Genomic DNA, 18,007 nt, shown 5'->3' with positions numbered 1-18,007 from the left:
AGAAATTGTTTGAATGTGACCCAGCAGCTGTGACCTACTCGTTGTGACCAAATGGCCACTACCTACTTGTGTTAGGTTTGAATCGCCAGGAGCAAGAATACTCTAACCTCCTGCCATCCGTCGCAGCTCACATTGTGCCACGTCTGCGACGATTTATACGCTTGGTCATTGTCACCCTCCAATTTGAGAACCAGCCTCAACAATAAGGAGGAAAAAAAGACTTTCAACTAAACCAATGACACTCTCTTGCAACTAAACCAATGACATTCTCTTTCAACTAAACCAATGACACTCTCTTTCAACTAAACCAATGACATTCTCTTTCAACTAAACCAATGACACTCTCTTTCAACTAAACCAATGACACTCTCTTGCAACTAAACCAATGACATTCTCTTTCAACTAAACCAATGACACTCTCTTGCAACTAAACCAATGACATTCTCTTTCAACTAAACCAATGACATTCTCTTGCAACTAAACCAATGACACTCTCTTGCAACTAAACCAATGACACTCTCTTGCAACTAAACCAATGACATTCTCTTTCAACTAAACCAATGACACTCTCTTGCAACTAAACCAATGACATTCTCTTTCAACTAAACCAATGACACTCTCTTTCAACTAAACCAATGACACTCTCTTGCAACTAAACCAATGACATTCTCTTGCAACTAAACCAATGACACTCTCTTGCAACTAAACCAATGACATTCTCTTTCAACTAAACCAATGACACTCTCTTGCAACTAAACCAATGACATTCTCTTTCAACTAAACCAATGACACTCTCTTTCAACTAAACCAATGACACTCTCTTGCAACTAAACCAATGACACTCTCTTGCAACTAAACCAATGACACTCTCTTGCAACTAAACCAATGACACTCTCTTGCAACTAAACCAATGACATTCTCTTGCAACTAAACCAATGACACTCTCTTGCAACTAAACCAATGACACTCTCTTGCAACTAAACCAATGACACTCTCTTGCAACTAAACCAATGACACTCTCTTGCAACTAAACCAATGACACTCTCTTGCAACTAAACCAATGACACTCTCTTGCAACTAAACCAATGACACTCTCTTGCAACTAAACCAATGGCACTCTCTAGCAACTAAACCAATGACACTCTCTTGCAACTAAACCAATGACACTCTCTTGCAACTAAACTAATGACACTCTCTTGCAACTAAACCAATGACATTCTCTTTCAACTAAACCAATGACACTCTCTTGCAACTAAAACAATGGCACTCTCTAGCAACTAAACCAATGACACTCTCTTGCAACTAAACCAATGACACTCTCTTGCAACCAAACCAATGACACTCTCTTGCAACTAAACCAATGACACTCTCTTGCAACTAAACCAATGACACTCTCTTGCAACTAAACCAATGACACTCTCTTGCAACTAAACCAATGACACTCTCTTGATGCTTGCATTCTAAAGTTGACTAGAATTTGATAGAATTTGATATTTCTTTTATTATCAAGTGCAACCATGAATTTATTCTCCGTTCTTACAGCATCACACATATACACATATTTATCTTACAAACACCAAAATCGTTGATTGCCCGTTTAAATAACACAGTGTCTGTTAGTGAATCTAACTTTATGTACCATAGTGGACAGCCGAAAATCAATCCCTATGCCCTAGGCATAACTCAAAGCTAAAACTATAACTCAAAGCCAAAACTAACTCATGGACACCACACCAGTCTCAACTGGCAACTTTATTAAAATATTTGACACTATGTTGTTATCAATTGCAACATTTATTGTTTATACAATTTATCATATCCGGAAACAAAAATTGCACTTTGGAGAAAAGGGTGTATCTAAATATAAATGTTTGACATGAAACTCTATGCGAAGATACTGATTGAATTTTATGAATGCAAAACATGAATAAGAACATACTGCTGAAGTGGGGAGAAAAAAAAAAGTAAAGTTCTCCTTTCAGATCTTTTGGTTTATAAGGCAGATGATGTCTTAAGTCATCTGTTGAAATAATGAAATAAAAGTACTTCTCATTGAAGGATCCCCGAAAAATGGGAAATTTCCATTTTTTAATTTTTAGCTTTTTTATTCACGGACTCTCTGAAATCATTTTGGGTCAAAGGTGAAGTGACCAGGGCTGCCCAGAATGTCTAACCCTCACTAACAACTATTTTTATAACATTTTTACATACTTGGGACGCGATGGCTGAGCGGTAAAGCGCTTGGCTTCTGAACCAGGGTCCCGGGTTCGTATCCTGGTGAAGACCCAACTCTAATGATGTTATGTATTTTATGTTTCTTGTTGTGTGTTGTGAACTGATCCGTTATAGTGTGTCAAAATGTCTTGGTGTCCAGGTCAGCTTGTGTGTGTGTGTACTGTGAAATGTTTTGTCATTCTTGTTCAATTAGGATCAAGACATGTCTTCTTTTAGTGTTTCAAATGACTAACTGACATTAGTTGGGGAAAAGTAGAGGCGGTTGGTCGTTGTGCTGGCCACATGACACCCCCCGTAGGCCACAGAAACAGATGACCTTTACATCATCGCCCTTATACTTCACAAGGTCTGAATGTGGAACTTTACTTTTACTTACATACTTAGTGAATGACAAATGTTTTAAAGATGTAAATTGGGAGAAGCATGGCTACATTTAACTGGACATATAGGTCAGTCCTTGAGACCTTTCCATTGTTGTGGCTCGGCAGATCTTTAAGCCAAATAGTGACTTCTTTTTGAGATCCTATCTCGCCATCGGCGTTCATTACGTTACAGTAATAGGTGGTTCCATTGTCGTCTGCCTGCACTTTTTGGTGGAGCTCAGAGGTGTAAGACACGGTGATGCAGCCAGTAACACTAAGCCATTTATTTCCTGGGTAAAATGTAACACCATCCTCGACATCGACTTCATCATCGTCATCCTCTTCAAATTTTTTTAATGTCCAAGCAATTTTTCGATTTGGGGCTGCCTGGTGATAGACAGTAACATTTTTCGTAAAATAAATAAAAAAATATAATCGGTAGTTTAAAAAAAGCTAGCATAAGAGTGAAGCCTTGAGCAAACAAAAACGAAACTTGAGTACTTCTTATCTTTTAGGGAGGCGCGGTGGCTGAGCGGTAAAGCGCTTGGCTTCCAAACCGGGGATCCCGGGTTCGAATCCTGGTGAAGACTGGTTTGTTTTTATTTCGGAATCTTTGGGCGCCTCTGAGTTCACACAGCATTAGTTGGGAAATATAAAGGCGGTTGGTCTTTGTTCTGGACACATGACACCCTCGTTAACTCTGTGCCACAGAAGCAGATGACCTTAACACCATCTGCCCTAAAGATCGTATGGTCTGAAAGGTGAACTAGAATCCTATAGGGCAGTGGTTCCCAAACTTTTTTGTCTCGTAGACCCCTTGTCATGTTTTCAGGTTTTCGGTAGACCCCCTAATAAACTCGTATTGAATTTTTGCAAATTCATCCAAATTTGTTTAATACAAATTTCTAACTGAAGTGAGTTTAAAGAGTGTAATACAAAGCTAGACATTAAGATCTATTTTTTATCGATAAAATTCAAATTTAAACTAATTAAAATAGCAATTTATTTATAACTGGAATCACCTAACACACTGGAAATGTTTTTTTTTCTTATCTATTATCCGTTGCTACGGATAAATGTTTCATATAGGAATTGGTTGTTTTATGAAGTAGTCTTCAAACATTAAATATTAATCAATCAATTAATTAATTAGCGTTATGTATGATTATAAAAGTTTTCGCAAATAGCAGTTTATGTCTTGATCTTTCACGCGTGAGTCAAATATTGGGTGTGGAGAACTGTTTTCACTAACAAGAGAAGGGTGAAAGTGAGTACTTAGTGAGTACCTAAACCAGTAAGCTTTCGACAGGAAGGGCTCATTAGACTTGGCTTGCAGCCTACCTAGCAGAATGAAAACTGAATTTAAACTGTGCTGTCTTGCAGATATACCCGAACATGGGAAATAGTTTCGTGGGTCAACCCTGTTAAAAATAAGGAGCATACGACCCTTAGGCAGTTTGCAGCACACAGCGCTACACCCTGTCAGAGCCTACGACGACGCTGACCCCAAACTGTATATATGTCGTTTGCAAAGAATTACATAAGAAACTTTTAACTTTATAACTTATGCCACAGATGTGACGTTGAACTGTATTGTTGCTTAAAGAACTAAATTCTTTTAATAATATCATATGTAGGTTTGTGTAAAACAGTTTTAAAAACTACGACGGCGGGTAAAATCAATGTTTTACCTTTTGTGTTTTCAGTATTTTGCTATATGTAAAGAGATAATGTAAGACTCTCGCAAACCATCATCTTCTCTATATGATGTCGACGAGAGATTTTATGGGTCTATTCTGAACTTTATCTTTGAGTGTTCGAAAGTTTTTAAAATCTTTTTCTTATTTGTCAGGGTGACCTTGTCTCAAATGATGCTCCAGCGTAATTGGTTTCATATCATCTTAAAAAAGGCGGTTAGGCGGCCGCTTGTTTGACAAGGAAATAATATATTCCAATTTTAAATAATCAACGCTGTACAGTCTACATTCCTTTTGATAAACATTAGCTACATGTAGACAAAATGAAGCTTTTTAAGTATTTAAATTAGATACAACAATTTTTCGTTTGAATAGCAGGATAGGTTAAAGTCACGACCTGTTTAAATGAAATTTATAATCGTAGACCCCCGTGGACATCTCATAGACCCCCAATTTATGTTTTCCCTTTCGTAGACCCCTTGGAAGTCTTCGTAGACCCCTGGGGGTCTATATAGACCACTTTGGGAATCACTGCTATAGGGGCTTGTCAATATTTAATTTTCTAAATAAAAAATCTCGGGCTAAGAGACTTCTTGTACTATTTGTATTTTTATATTACAGTGAGTATATTTTTTTTCAATAATGAGACACAGAAAAGGGGGACCAAAATATATGTCCTTCAATTTAAAAATAACGGTCAACTCTTTCTCTCCTAACTGACGATACCAACGTTGATTTGATCCCATTAAATTAAATAATTTTTTGTGGGTTTTATAAACTTTAATTTGTGTTACACAAAAAAAGCACGCATTCTCCTATAATTCTATACCTAACATAACATCTCCTGATAACAAAATCACAACGTGGTAGTGAAACACAAATGAGCTAAAGAAGCAATTCCATCGTAATGTCGAAACTAATTACGGTGAAAAAGAGTTAAAAACACTTGCATTTTTCAAACTTAACGTTAAATGAGTTTTGAAATCATTTCATCTAAACTTCTATTAAATTATTTATCTATTATTGTTAGATGCCCCCCCCCCCTAAATTTTCGTGTAAGTTTTTGACCCGCCCCTGAAAAATTTGCCTGTTGTAAATGTGTGGAGTGCATGGGTGTTGTCTGAGTGGAGGGTAAGCACTCTAGACAACGTTTGGATGGAATCAGAAGCAATCAAGAGAAAGAGGATGTAGTTACCCTTCAACTAGCCATGTTATTTTTAAAGTGCATCGCTAAAACATGGTACTCACTGTAACATCACAGGTCAATGTAATATTTATACCAACTTCAACTGTTGATGACAACTGGTCAGTATTATTGTCACTTTTATTGTACGGTGCTAAACTCAGGCTCATAAATGTTTCAGCTGGAAAAGATTAATTAGGAAATTAAAGTGTGAATTAATATATGTGGGTGTGACAAAATGGATACTAAGGATCGTTACTTTTTTTTTATCAAGAAGAGTTAGTGCTCTTTAATACACTATTTAAGTCTCTGTTGACTGTATTCCATTGCCACACCTTCTCTTAGTCATTGAGCTGACCAGTGCACATTATTGTGAACTGAATCTATGTAATGTATAATAATACTTTTGTTGTGCTCTGACTGTGTAAACCAAGAGGAGTGTGCCAATGTTATCGGAATGTGTTTTTCGATAACAAGCTAATTAGAATGTATTTATTTGTTATTAATCTGTATATTGCTGTAAATAGTATAAGTCTACTTAGTCTCTTATCCTCTCCTTTATGTGTTTTTTCTTTGTTAAGACCAGATTAGGGTCGAATAGTATTTAAAAGACAAACTTTTGCTTTGAGACGAGACAGTAGCGTGTCTCGGGGATGACGGTCATTTGATTGTTATGACCTGTATCTTTCCAACTATATTATTGTAAGCCATCGTTTTGTTATTGAGATGAGGCACTAGTGTGCCTCTGTGATGGCGGCTCTTTGATTATTTTGACCTGAACCTGTCCAATTATTTTGATTGTTTTTTTCATTATTTTCTTTTGTTGGCCTTTAGTTCCGTTTTTTTTTTCAATGATCTTTGTTTTTTTTTGTTCTTAGTAAACGCATTATTAGTTGCAACTGAAATAGTATTAATATTACTTGTATGTCTCAGTAAGTTGTATATCTAGAGGTTATAATTAATAGCCTGGGTAATATAATTTGGGACCACGAACTACCACTGGACTAACTTGCCAGTACAGCAGAAGTCACTGGTCTTATGACCTAATCATAATACAAGGTCACATAGGGGTTCGAGAACAGGGTTATAGTTTGTTTGTTTTCGTAAAGACCAGTGTGTCTTCGCTTGCACCCTACTTGAGATGTTGCAAGGGCAGTATACAAAGTGGTTTCATTGAAGTGATTTTTTATTTTTACTGTCACATTTTGGAGATATATAATTTCATAATTATTAAAAAAAAAATTTTTATATTTGTTTTATTCTGTAGTAGTATTATTTTAATTCTTCAGGTTTTTAAATACTTAAAATGTCTGTAATCCATAGTGAACTTCTGGACTTGTACGAGGCAGGAAAAAAAATTAGGTTACCAGAAGGAAGAACTTGAATGGGTTTAGACTAGGGAAGCGGTTCTCAACCTTTTAAGCTCGACGACCCCCTTTTTACAATCTCACTCTTCGCCGACCCCCATCCACACAGCAATAGAAGAATAGAGAAAAACAATCCATATTTTCGATGGTCTTAGGCAACCCCTGGCTAATCGTCAATCGACCCCTAAGGGGGTCGCGACCCACAGGTTGAGAACCCCTGGACTAGGGTAAAAGAATTCCATTGGACGTGTGAAAAGACAGTCATTTTTTCGTTTGGCGCGCTTTCCTTCCGGTGCTGACGTAACGGAGGTAGTGGCGACAAGACTTTCTTGAGATAGTGGCGAGTTGCCCGTAGAGGATGACTTCCTGCATCCGCGAAGATGACCGAGCCAGCGCTGGCGTCGTTGTCTGGGGATCGTGTACATCAGTGGTTCCCAAACTTTTTTTTGTTTCGTAGACCTCTTGCCTTGTTTTCTGGTTTTTCATAGACCCCCTGCTTAAGTTATATGGGTTTTTGAAAATGTCATCAATTTCAAATTACACATTTTGTTTAAAATAATTTCTAACCAGTGACTCGACGAGTAAAAAAAGTAATTTAAAACTAAATTTTAAGTTGAATCTATTTTTGTTCTAAATTTATTAACAAAATTCAAATTTAAACCCATTATATAACAGTTAATACGTATAGCATACAATCACTAAACACATTGGAAACTTTTTGTTTTAAAGGTTTGCAAGCTCACCATCCGTTGCTACTAAGAATATTTTTTTTATATAGGGAATATTTGTTTTATGAAGTAGTTCTTCAAAACACTAAATATTAATGTGCCTGAAGTATCATAGTAAAAGTTTTCACAAAGAGTAGTTTTTCGTGGATTTCTTGAATACAAAATACATCATTATCACACAAGGTTGACTAAGTCAGCTTTATACAGAAATATGTCGTTTGCAAAGACTTACATAAGAAGAAAGAAATACTTGACTATATTCCAACAGAGCTCAAGAATTTAGTGAACTATTCTACAAATCCATTGCCCTAACAACCAATGGGTCAGAGTTTGCATTGATGGCTCTCAGAAAGCCTCCACAAACGGAGGAGCTGGAATATTCATTGAATGGCCCAATGGAGAAAATAAATAAAAATTAACTTCATTGTAACTAATGAGCTCTATGAAAACCACAGAGAAGAAATAGGAGCACTGGAGCAGCCAAGTTCGCCGAACAGTTACATTTTTTTTGTGACCAATATAAAAATAGCCCTTCAAAGCTGACAAATTTTGATGCCTCCTAAATAAAACAACTCATGATGTCTCGACTGACGTTCGGTGGTTACCGTGCCTGCTCACATCTACCGTCGACTAGCTAAATATCACTTTTAATTCTTTTTAAAAAGAGATTGAGATAGATTTAAATCTATATATGCCACTGACTATTACAGTAAATTAAGTATTGAAACTTAATTTAATAATTTACACCTAGAGTTACTGCGGGGCCGACGTAAGTGCGGGCCCACTGCGGCTGCATAGGTTGCAGTGCCCTAAGGCCGGCACTGCTGGAAAGACCCGTTCAGCCGGCTACACACACACACAATTACCATATCCGCATTACCGCCCCTGTTATAAAAATATTAAAGAATGTTTATTGATGACTATAGTATTCCAATTTACCTTTTAGTATTAACTTATTAGTTCCTTTGGCAACATTTAAATATCACACACTTATCACATCAGTGGTATATTTTTTCTTTGTCATGTTAGGCTTATCCGATCCATTTTGAAGATGTCCTACCCAGAAGTGTATCTACATCCCTAGAGTGTCATTAAGGCAAACGTTTTTTGTTTTTTTTTTGTATTGTTGTAGCCTATATCTATAGGTAATCTCCCTTTCTTGCACAGAAGCAGCCTCCACCGACACAGCAGACCTTTGCCAAGACCCGTCACAGGTTCTTGCAACCGGTAGCCGCAGTTGATCTCTGCTTCCATGGCGGAACTGCCCCCGGCTGTACCCACTTTACCAGCCCACCAGCAGAGATTCACAGCAGCTAGCCGTACCAGTCTACCTACGGAACCACCTGGCTCAAAAGATAAGCTTCGTGCCTGATGACACTTGGACCACTTGGCCATAACATCTAACAATGATTTGAACCCAAACTCATATACATCTCCCATTCCCATTCATCTGTAGGATATATGATGTTAAGGCCATCTATTTCTTTTGCCAACGGTTAACCAGCAGGGTGTCATATGGCCAGCACAACGACCAATCGACTTTATTTTCCCCAACTAAAGTCAGCTACCCATTAGAGTTGTAAAGTAAAGTAAAGTTTCCCTTTCAGACCTTGTGAAGTATAGGGCAGATGATGTAAAGGTCATCTGTTTCTGTAGCCTACGGTTAACAAGGGTGTCATGTGGCCAGCACAACGACCAACCGCCTTTACTTTTCCCTAACTAATGTCAGGTACCCATAAGAGATGGGTGGACTCAGAAGCGCCCGAAGATCCCGAAATTAAAAATCCCAGTCTTCACCGAGATTCGAACCCAGGACCTCAGGTTCGGAAGCCACCTCGCCCCCCATATACATCCATCCTTCGTATATTTAACTTGTACAATTCATAATCCTATCCTTGTGTAAATAAGCACCCAGCTATGTGTAAATAAGCACCCAGCTATGTGTAAATAAGCACCCAGCTATGTGTAAATTTAAGCATTACAATTTTGTTGTTTGCCTTTAGCTGGATCTGTGCCTGCATGTAAACCTTGGGCGAGTGGAGTCTCTTTAAACGAAACCCTAGACTTAAAGACAGACAACTCATTAAAACGCACCCCATTAGTCACACTGTAATATTTCAATTTATTTACCTTCAGAAGTCAACTCTTCGCTAGCCCATACACGCAAGTCTGTCTCGTTCACATTGGCCGTTACGCAGTCATATCTTCCAGCGTCGTTACATTCAAAATCATTGACTGTCAGAATAAGATTTATTTTAGGCGTACGCAAAGTTATAGTCTCATATTCAGCTGTCCATCGCTTTGCAGGTGGAAAAAACTAAAAAAAAAAAGAAAACAATACAGAGGGTTAAAGTTGAAACAGAGGGTTAAAGTTGAAAAAGAGGGTTACAGTTGATACAGGGGGTTAAAGTTGAAACAGAGGGTTAAAGTTGAAACAGAGGGTTAAAGTTGAAACAGAGGGTTAAAGTTGAAACAGAGGGTTAAAGTTGAAACAGACTGAAACAGGTTGTATACGCACGAATGACACAGCTGGTAAAATAGCTGACAATTAAAAAAAAGTCCGTAAACTATAATCCAGGATGTGTTGAATCAGGGGTTCTCAACCTAAGGGTCGCGACCCCCTTTTAGGTCAAATGACGATTTTGCAGGGGTCCCCTAAGAAAGAAATATGTATTTTTAAAAGTGTAAAACTTGAAATGTTCACATTTTGCTGTTGTTGAACAAGTCAAATAGGAAAGGCAGGGACCACTTTAAAGAGGCTGCGGCCTTTTTAGACGAAGCCAAGCTCCCCTCGACTTGAGACAAAAATCTACCTACTTAACACAATCGTCATTCCAACAGCAACGTATACGAGAGATGGAAGTCATCTGACAACATTGACAAAAGACTAAATGTAGCTCGGCAAAAGATGGTTCAAATCGCCACGTTATAGGGATTGGGTCTGAAACAAAGAAATCCTATGTGGAACTGGCCCTCGACCACTTAATGAGGCTGTGACAGAGCATCGCATGAGGTTTGCTTTCAACAGAATGAATTACTCATACCAAGAGTTGCAATGACATGGAGACAGTGCAAACAGGGACGTCCTCGTATAACTTGGCGCCACACATTCACGGAGGACCTTGGAGCAGCGGTAAAAAGACTTCAGACATTGTCAGTGACATCTATATGTAGACAGCTTGTCGCTAATTCGTTGTATTTTAATTCTAATGGCAATGGTAATGTCACGTGACCTTTGACCCTTTTTTTTTAGACCTCGCTAATTGCATTTATAGAATCGTTACATTACCAAAACTATACGAATCAAATATTTATTTAAAACAAATTATTGTGTTTGTGCGTGAGTTAGTGTAATCATATACTTTTAAAAATACTTTTTTTGTGTCTGTTAAAAAAAGCATTAATCCGAAACTGCAAAATAAGCGAATTCACTTACTTTGAGCAGCTTGAGTTTACCATTAGACTTTGATCTTTCCAACACTACAAGTGTTGATGACTCTTTTTTTGAGACCACATCATCTCCAGATAACGACACGGCCACGTTCGCTGTCCTTTTCATGATTAAAGACGTGAAAACTATTGATGATAGGTTCCTACGGGCTTTGCTTCTCACACCGCAAATAAACTCTGCTGATGTCGTAATTTCCGGTGTATGAAAATTGAAACAGGCGTACTTGACTTGTAACTATTAAGTCGCCCTGCTGCGCTGCAACTGAGACATACTTCATGTTACGTATCTTATATGCAGAAACAAAAATCAAAATATTTTATTTTTCGAAGAGTTTCAAATTCAAACTTAAAGCGTTCTTTAACATTTTGTTTGACTTACGGAAAAGAGATACTAAAGCATAATGAATCCATTTCTGTCTTAATATTTTTCTTTTAGGAGCGTAGCTAGGAATTTCCCATCGTTTGGGGGCCCGCGGGGCTTGACCTCTTAGGGGGCCCCTGCTTTTTGAGTAATATTTAATTTTAATAAAAAAAAAACACTCATTTGGGGGCCCCCTCCAAGTGGGGTCCCGAGGGGATTTTCAAATTCTCCCCCCTCCTTCCCCCACCCTAGCTACGCCACTGTTTTCTTTATTTCTCTCGAATCGCTAAATTACACGTGACAGGCTTACAAGGACATACGTGGCACTTAGCCTCTGATAACCAGTCCATCTCCCGGCCTTCACCTGGTTCAGATATTGAGATGGGAGGAACTACTAACAGGAGAACTGGGTTACATATTAGTGGACAAACCTGAGATAAAAAAAAAAGGAGAGCTGGCGACCCTTAGGTAACTAGCGGCAGACGATGTTTCAAAATGGACTGGCACAACCTGCGACTAAACTGATCCCAAATTGTAGGGAATATTTGTCGTGCATCTGGTCATCTTGACTGCGTGGACAGGGGCGAACTACTGTGTGGGCGACATCGTTCTGACTCTTAACTAATTTCCAGGTATATATCTTGTACTTCTAAATCCTGGCCTTAACTCTTTCTCTCCAAATTAACGATACTAAAGTTGGTTTGACCCCATTTGTCACATGTAAACTATGAGTGAGTCTGGTGTGAATGTACACTTTCTTATAGTTATAATGTTTTTTGTTTGGTGTAATGCACAAATTGTAAGACAAATTTCCATACGGATAATAAAGATTATTATTATTATTATATTATTATTATTTATTGAAATTATTATTGGTTTTATAAACTTTAATTTGCGTTATATACAAAAAAGAGCATGCATTCTCCTAAAAGTCTATACCAAAAGTAACGTTTTCTGATTACAAACATAAATATTATTGAAGTGTTATCATAACAGGGTGGAATGTAAAAGTGTAAAAACGAACAATTCTGTCAGAACGTTGAAAATAATTAAAAACTGGGAAGGACAATTCAACACTTCCTAAGTCCAGAAAAACACATGAAGTAGACTTCACCGGTAATATAAACTAAAAAGATCAATCGACTTCAAGCAGAGCGCTAGGTGTCAAGTGCGTAACTGGAGAAGTTTTAGGACCCCCCTACACACACACACACACACACTGGACAGCGACGGTCTTAAATGGGGCAGCCCCCCGTCAAAAGGTTATCCCGTCATGCCTGTTTTTCACGTTGGTTACACAAGGATAGGACACAGTTAAAAAGCAAGTAAAAGAAACAAACAATGTTTTAAAAAAAAGGAAATAAAAGCGAAGTTCTATTCTCAAACTGGAGACCAGGAAAGTAAGTACATTGCAAATACAATGATAACTTACTGGGTGGGAAGGGTGGTCGAGAGGATTAGTACCAATGAAGGAGGTTCGACACCCGACTCGAGCAGAATGGTTTTTTACTGAGCGCCTAAAGGCAGCACAGAAAACCTTCTCCCAGATACCCCCTCCCCCGCTACACAAATGAAATTAAACCATAGAGCTCTGAGCATGCTATAAGCATGAAAATAGCGCTATATAAAAGCTATAATTTATTTATTTTTATTTATCAGCGATACTAGAAAATATGAATTAATAAAATGATGGGCTCTCCAGATTAGGGGTAGGCGTAGATGCCCTCCAAACAAACTCGCTTAGCTGACTCTGGTTTAATCAAAGAGAAAGACTACACCTTTATCAAGCAAGGCCAAGCAGAAGCTTACGTCAGGGAACACGGCGTTGGTTTCGTAGTTAACGACACAGTGTCAAAGTAAGTCAATATAATTCACGAGAGAAAATCTTACCAATAGAGGTCGCTATGTTGAGCAGGAGTGTTCCATGTAGACCCATACCACTTTAAAGATGGACCAGTTTCCTAGCCATCAAACCTTCCGTTCTTGAACCTTTAATTTAAAAAAAAAAATGTATGTATTCGAATAGGTTACATGTCTGAACAAGAGTTGCATGCCTGGACGAAAATTTTTTTTCTTTTCATAAAAGATACTTCTCCTAAGAAGTTAAAAACAATTAAACAGACAACTTTATGTCATTACAAAACAATTATTACAGAACTAAATAATATTATGAGAAAGCGATTACTCTGCTCTTAACACTAATAAAAGGAATTTTCATTAGTCTATCCTTAAACCCCCCCCCCCTTTCGTTTAAAAAAGATTGGTTGCGCACATGTATAAATAATAAATATACAAATGTAGTTTGATAATCTAGATCTAAGCTCTATTCTAGGTGCCAGGTGGCTTCAATGTTGGCCCACAATAGATCTAGTTCCAGTTCTAGTCTAGATCTATACCTAGATCATGCTATCGACTCTACTGAGAGGATAATGACGAAAAGTTAGCCCAGCGATATGAACAACCCTAAAAAGGGTAGACCTATATAAAACTTAACTTACCCGAGAACAGAGAACCAATGATTGCTGTCCCAAAGTGCACACATCGCGCTAACAACAGCCAGCAATATCAACACGGAAGAAAGGAATACTTTATGTAGACAATATCACAACTACAATGCGAAAACAAAGTAGCGATGCCAAATTGTGCACATGTTCACACCACAATACTATCAATCAATCAATCAATCAATCAATCAATCAATCAATCATTCAATCAATCAATCAATCAATCAATCATTCAATCTATCTATCTATCTATCTATCTATCTATCTATCTATCTATCTATCTATCTATCTATCTATCTATCTGATAATAGTTCATCCTTCTCGTATTCGATTAGATCCAATTTAATAAGAGCTTGAGCCTCAGATGGTGCCGAAGCATAGATTAAATTGTAGTCTGTAGGCCTCTTATTTACGTAAATCTTATCTACATTACACTCTAAATTATTCCAAATTTAGATTTAAGATCTAGATCTAGTAGATATAGATCTTAAGAGTGCTAAATCAGAAGTTTAGTTTAGGTAGATCTACATCCTCAGTCTAGTTGCATTTAAATGAAAATGCCAATAGCTCTGTTGGTAACTATGCTGGGACATCGAGCAGACGTCGCCTAAGTACAAGCTCGATACTTGTTCTTTTCTCTTTTTTTTTCAATCACAAAACAATAACAAAAGATTATTTAAAATTGCTCCTGTGACATAGTGTACATATCAGGTAGTTTTCATGCCGTAATGTGTAATATATCTATCTCTTTATCAATAACAGGCTATTAGTTGTTTTTTTTAATTAAAATCAATGCCAAGTCGTACGGTTAGCGCTCTGGACTGATAATCTCGGTCCCGAGTTCATATCCTTCTCGCTGCCATCCCCCGTTGTCCTGCGGGAGGTTTGGACTAGGAAGTAGATTACCTCTAGCTATAAAGGAGCATCCGAAACATGTAAAACATTTTACAGAAAAAAAATAATTTTTACAACGCCAAATGAATTCCATGCGAGGATCAAGATTGTCAGGGCTAGTGGTATTCAGGCAAGACTCTAACTACTAAGCTCCACCCATTAAGCCCAACCCAACTATTAAGCCCCAACTAACAGGCTCCACCCAACCAACCAATAAGCTTACAAATCTTGTTAACTCAGAACAAAGTCACATTTAAATTGTCTTTTTTTTTTTTGTGGCAGTTGAAGAAACAGCTTAAAGAGTAGCTTAATAGCTTGGTACTTCTAGGTTATTGTGTTCTATAATTGTATAAACTTTTGTACTAACATTAAATAGACCTGACAGAACAACAAGAAAAAAAAAGTTAAAGTAACGCAGTGAGTAAAAAGATACTGTTTTTGTTAATCTAGTTGGATCTTTTTCCATGTGATGTGTGGTTCCTAGTTGGCAGCAGTCTTATCCGGCTGGACACTTATGTGTGTTCAGTATCACAGTCCGCGCTTTGTTAGCTACGTGTTAGTAGTAGGTTGTCTATATTACTTGTCCGTGTCAATATAATATAATATGATACGATAATATCATGTTCAGCTGGTGCAAGTGCCCAGACGTAGGATGCCTCGGTGAGACACAGTTCTGTGATTTTATCCTCAAGTATCTATAGGTCCTCCTTCGTGATCGAAGATGAGCACATTTTTCATATCCTATGAGCATGAAGATGACTGTAAAGTCCAATTCTCGCTTTAAAAAGCTGACTGCATACGTGGCATAAGTGTTTTATGTCAGTTGCAGATAGGCCTGCTTTTTTCAGCTTTTTGTTGGTTCGGCGCTCTTTCAAGCCGGCCACTCTTCTTGTTTCATATCTCGAGACTCTGAGACTCGCAGCTTGCTCCATGAGGAGCGATCGAGCGCTAGTGCTTCCCAGCCGTGAATGTCGATATCGCATTCCTTGAAGAAGCTCTTGAGAGTGTCTTTGTAGCGCTTGAAATGATCTACCGGGGAGCGCTTTCCTGCACACAACTCCCCGTACAGAAGTCGTTTGGGAAGGCGATTGTCTGGAATGCGGATTACATGTCTCGCCCATCGAAGTTGGGATCTTTTTACTGTCACATTGATACTGTTTATGTTGGGCAAGATTTCTATATCTGGTATGTGGTCGGACCAACGTACCTTAGACAGCGCAAATGGAAAGAGTTAAGTTAGTAATGCAGAGCTTGCAGTATGTACACATTTTGTAGCCACAATTAAGCCCAACCAACTAATATGTTCTAACTATAACTAATATGTTCTAACTAATAAGCGCCATAAACCATTAAGCGTAATCAAACAAAAAGCGCTAATAAGCTCCACTCAACCATTAAACACAACCAGCCAACCAGCCCAAACTATTAAGCCCTAACTAATAGGCTCCACCCAACCATTCGGCCCAACCAACCAATAAGCTCCAACTAAATAACATAAGTTTACAAATCCTATGAACTCAGAACACATTTAAATTGTCTTTCTTGTGGTAATTGAAGAAACAACTTGAAGAGTCACTTAAATAGCTGTGAAATTCTAGGTTATTGTGTTCTATAATTTCATAAACTTTTGTACTAACAGTTTAATGGACCTGACAGAACAACAAAAAAAGTTAAAGAAACGCAGGGAATAAAAAGATACTGTTTTGTTAATCTAGTTGGACGGCTTTAAACCTTTATGTTGTAATGTTTGAAACATTCGTTGGTAGCATGTGTTCTTATGTTGTCTCGACCCTGTATCGTGGAATTTAATCAAGAGCAATGGTTATAGTAGGCCTAAACACAGACATGTGATGTGGCGACGAGATATTGGTCTCCACTGACCATAAGCTGCCGTGTTACAGATCTGTTTACAGGTCTACTATGATGAATGGCTTCATTTAACAAAGAAATTCTCTATATTAATGATATACCATATTAAAATATTGTTTCGATATAAAAAAAAAACGACTCTAAGATCACTCTCTGAATAAAATTCTAGCAAGACTTTCGTTTAGTATTTTTAGCAACCCCAGAAAGGGGGAAAAGACGCTATTAGTTTTTTGTGAAATGTCTGTCCGTCCGTCTGTCCGTCCGCCCGTTTAGATCTCGTAAACTAGAAAAGATAGTGAAAATCCGACATCATAATATTTTAGCCCATTAAACGTTCTGATGCAAAGTCTACTTTTTCTTTTCTAAAAGCGAAAAATCTATTTTTTTAAATCACGTATGCAAGCATTTTTTTCGTAAAAATACACCACTTTTATAACTATTCACTATTAATAGTAACAAACACGGGAGTCTCTTAAGTAGGGGACACATCTATTTGCCATATTTGCAACATATTTATAACAAATTGTTTTATATTTTTGTCAAAAAACTTTTTTTTTTACATCTGTATCGCTAAATTATGTAAGTTCTATCATTCTAAGAACTAGATTTACCCCAAAATAATGTTGCCTTTTTTATAGAGAAAAAAAATCTATTTAGTATGCATATAAGTTGGACATAATTTAAAACAACAATTAATAAGTAGTTTTTCATATTATCGCGAGTTCAACACGTTCTCTGAGCAGTACAGGAACAAGCAACAGTACTGCACATGACTATTGCTCAATTTTATTTACTGACTCCTAGCCATTTCTGTTGAGCCACATTTAGTATTTTTCTCAATCATGGCAGATGACTTCCACGTCTCACGTGCATACATTTCTGTTGAGATGACGACTGTGTTAACAAGGTGTATTTTTCTTTTCAACTCCATTGGCTTGGCCTTTGGAAAATGCTCCCTGCCTTTCCTATTCGGCACACTACGTCATGGTAGGCACTCCCATCGTTGGTGCCTAAGTACGTACATTATCCACCTCTTCAAGCTCTGTCTCTCCAAGCCTGGCGTGGCACATTTTTTGGCCTTTTTATCCAACTCGCATAATTTTAGTTTTATCCAAGTTTATGCGGAGGCCAATTTTTTTGGTTCCTCCCTATCTAGGCTTTCCGTTATTTCTTGTAAAACTTTTTAATAGCTGGAAAATGCACCGTAGATACCTCAGAATATGCATTTTGTTGGTTTTCAATATCAGAAATAGTGCTTAGCGGCGGGGCTCCTAGCGCTCCCCCAGACACCTCTGCTGTCTATGTCGGGCAGTCTACAATTTTTCCACTAACTCCAGGAAGAACCTATTCTGGGGCG

The 18,007-nt window shown here is 37.7% G+C and overlaps 1 protein-coding gene across 3 annotated transcripts; it reads right to left on the bottom strand.

The window, feature by feature from the left end:
• Positions 1-1,724: 1,724 nt before the first annotated feature.
• Positions 1,725-14,747, bottom strand: LOC106066077 (uncharacterized). Of its 3 annotated transcripts, none has more exons than XM_056037403.1 (6): positions 14,694-14,747; positions 13,274-13,372; positions 11,009-11,284; positions 9,703-9,889; positions 5,543-5,658; positions 1,725-2,984 (listed from the first exon to the last, which is right to left on the bottom strand). In XM_056037403.1, the coding sequence occupies exons 3-6, from the start codon at positions 11,129-11,131 to the stop codon at positions 2,616-2,618; spliced, it is 795 nt and encodes a 264-aa protein (XP_055893378.1). In that variant the 5' UTR covers positions 11,132-11,284; positions 13,274-13,372; positions 14,694-14,747; the 3' UTR covers positions 1,725-2,615. The 3 variants fall into 3 exon arrangements, with proteins under 3 accessions (XP_055893378.1, XP_055893377.1, XP_055893379.1); XM_056037402.1 differs by lacking the exon at positions 14,694-14,747 and adding an exon at positions 13,882-13,999; XM_056037404.1 differs by lacking the exon at positions 14,694-14,747 and adding an exon at positions 13,882-13,999 and having other exon boundaries at positions 11,009-11,273.
• Positions 14,748-18,007: the final 3,260 nt, after the last annotated feature.

The sequence above is a fragment of the Biomphalaria glabrata genome, chromosome 8, assembly GCF_947242115.1.
Source record: "Biomphalaria glabrata chromosome 8, xgBioGlab47.1, whole genome shotgun sequence".
In the NCBI taxonomy this organism is placed as follows: Eukaryota; Metazoa; Mollusca; class Gastropoda; family Planorbidae; genus Biomphalaria; species Biomphalaria glabrata.
This window is presented reverse-complemented; position numbering and strand designations above follow the sequence as displayed.

What these genes read in the sequence shown, in the direction of transcription:
- LOC106066077 (XM_056037403.1), bottom strand. Translation starts at nt 11,131, where the DNA reads ATGAAAAGGACAGCGAACGTGGCCGTGTCGTTATCTGGAGATGATGTG. An exon ending in GTAAACTCAAGCTGCTCAAA is followed by an intron (nt 9,890 to 11,008) that starts GTAAGTGAATTC and finishes TTTTTTTTTTAG; the next exon opens with TTTTTTCCACCTGCAAAGCG. An exon ending in CGAAGAGTTGACTTCTGAAG is followed by an intron (nt 5,659 to 9,702) that starts GTAAATAAATTG and finishes AATCTTTTCCAG; the next exon opens with CTGAAACATTTATGAGCCTG.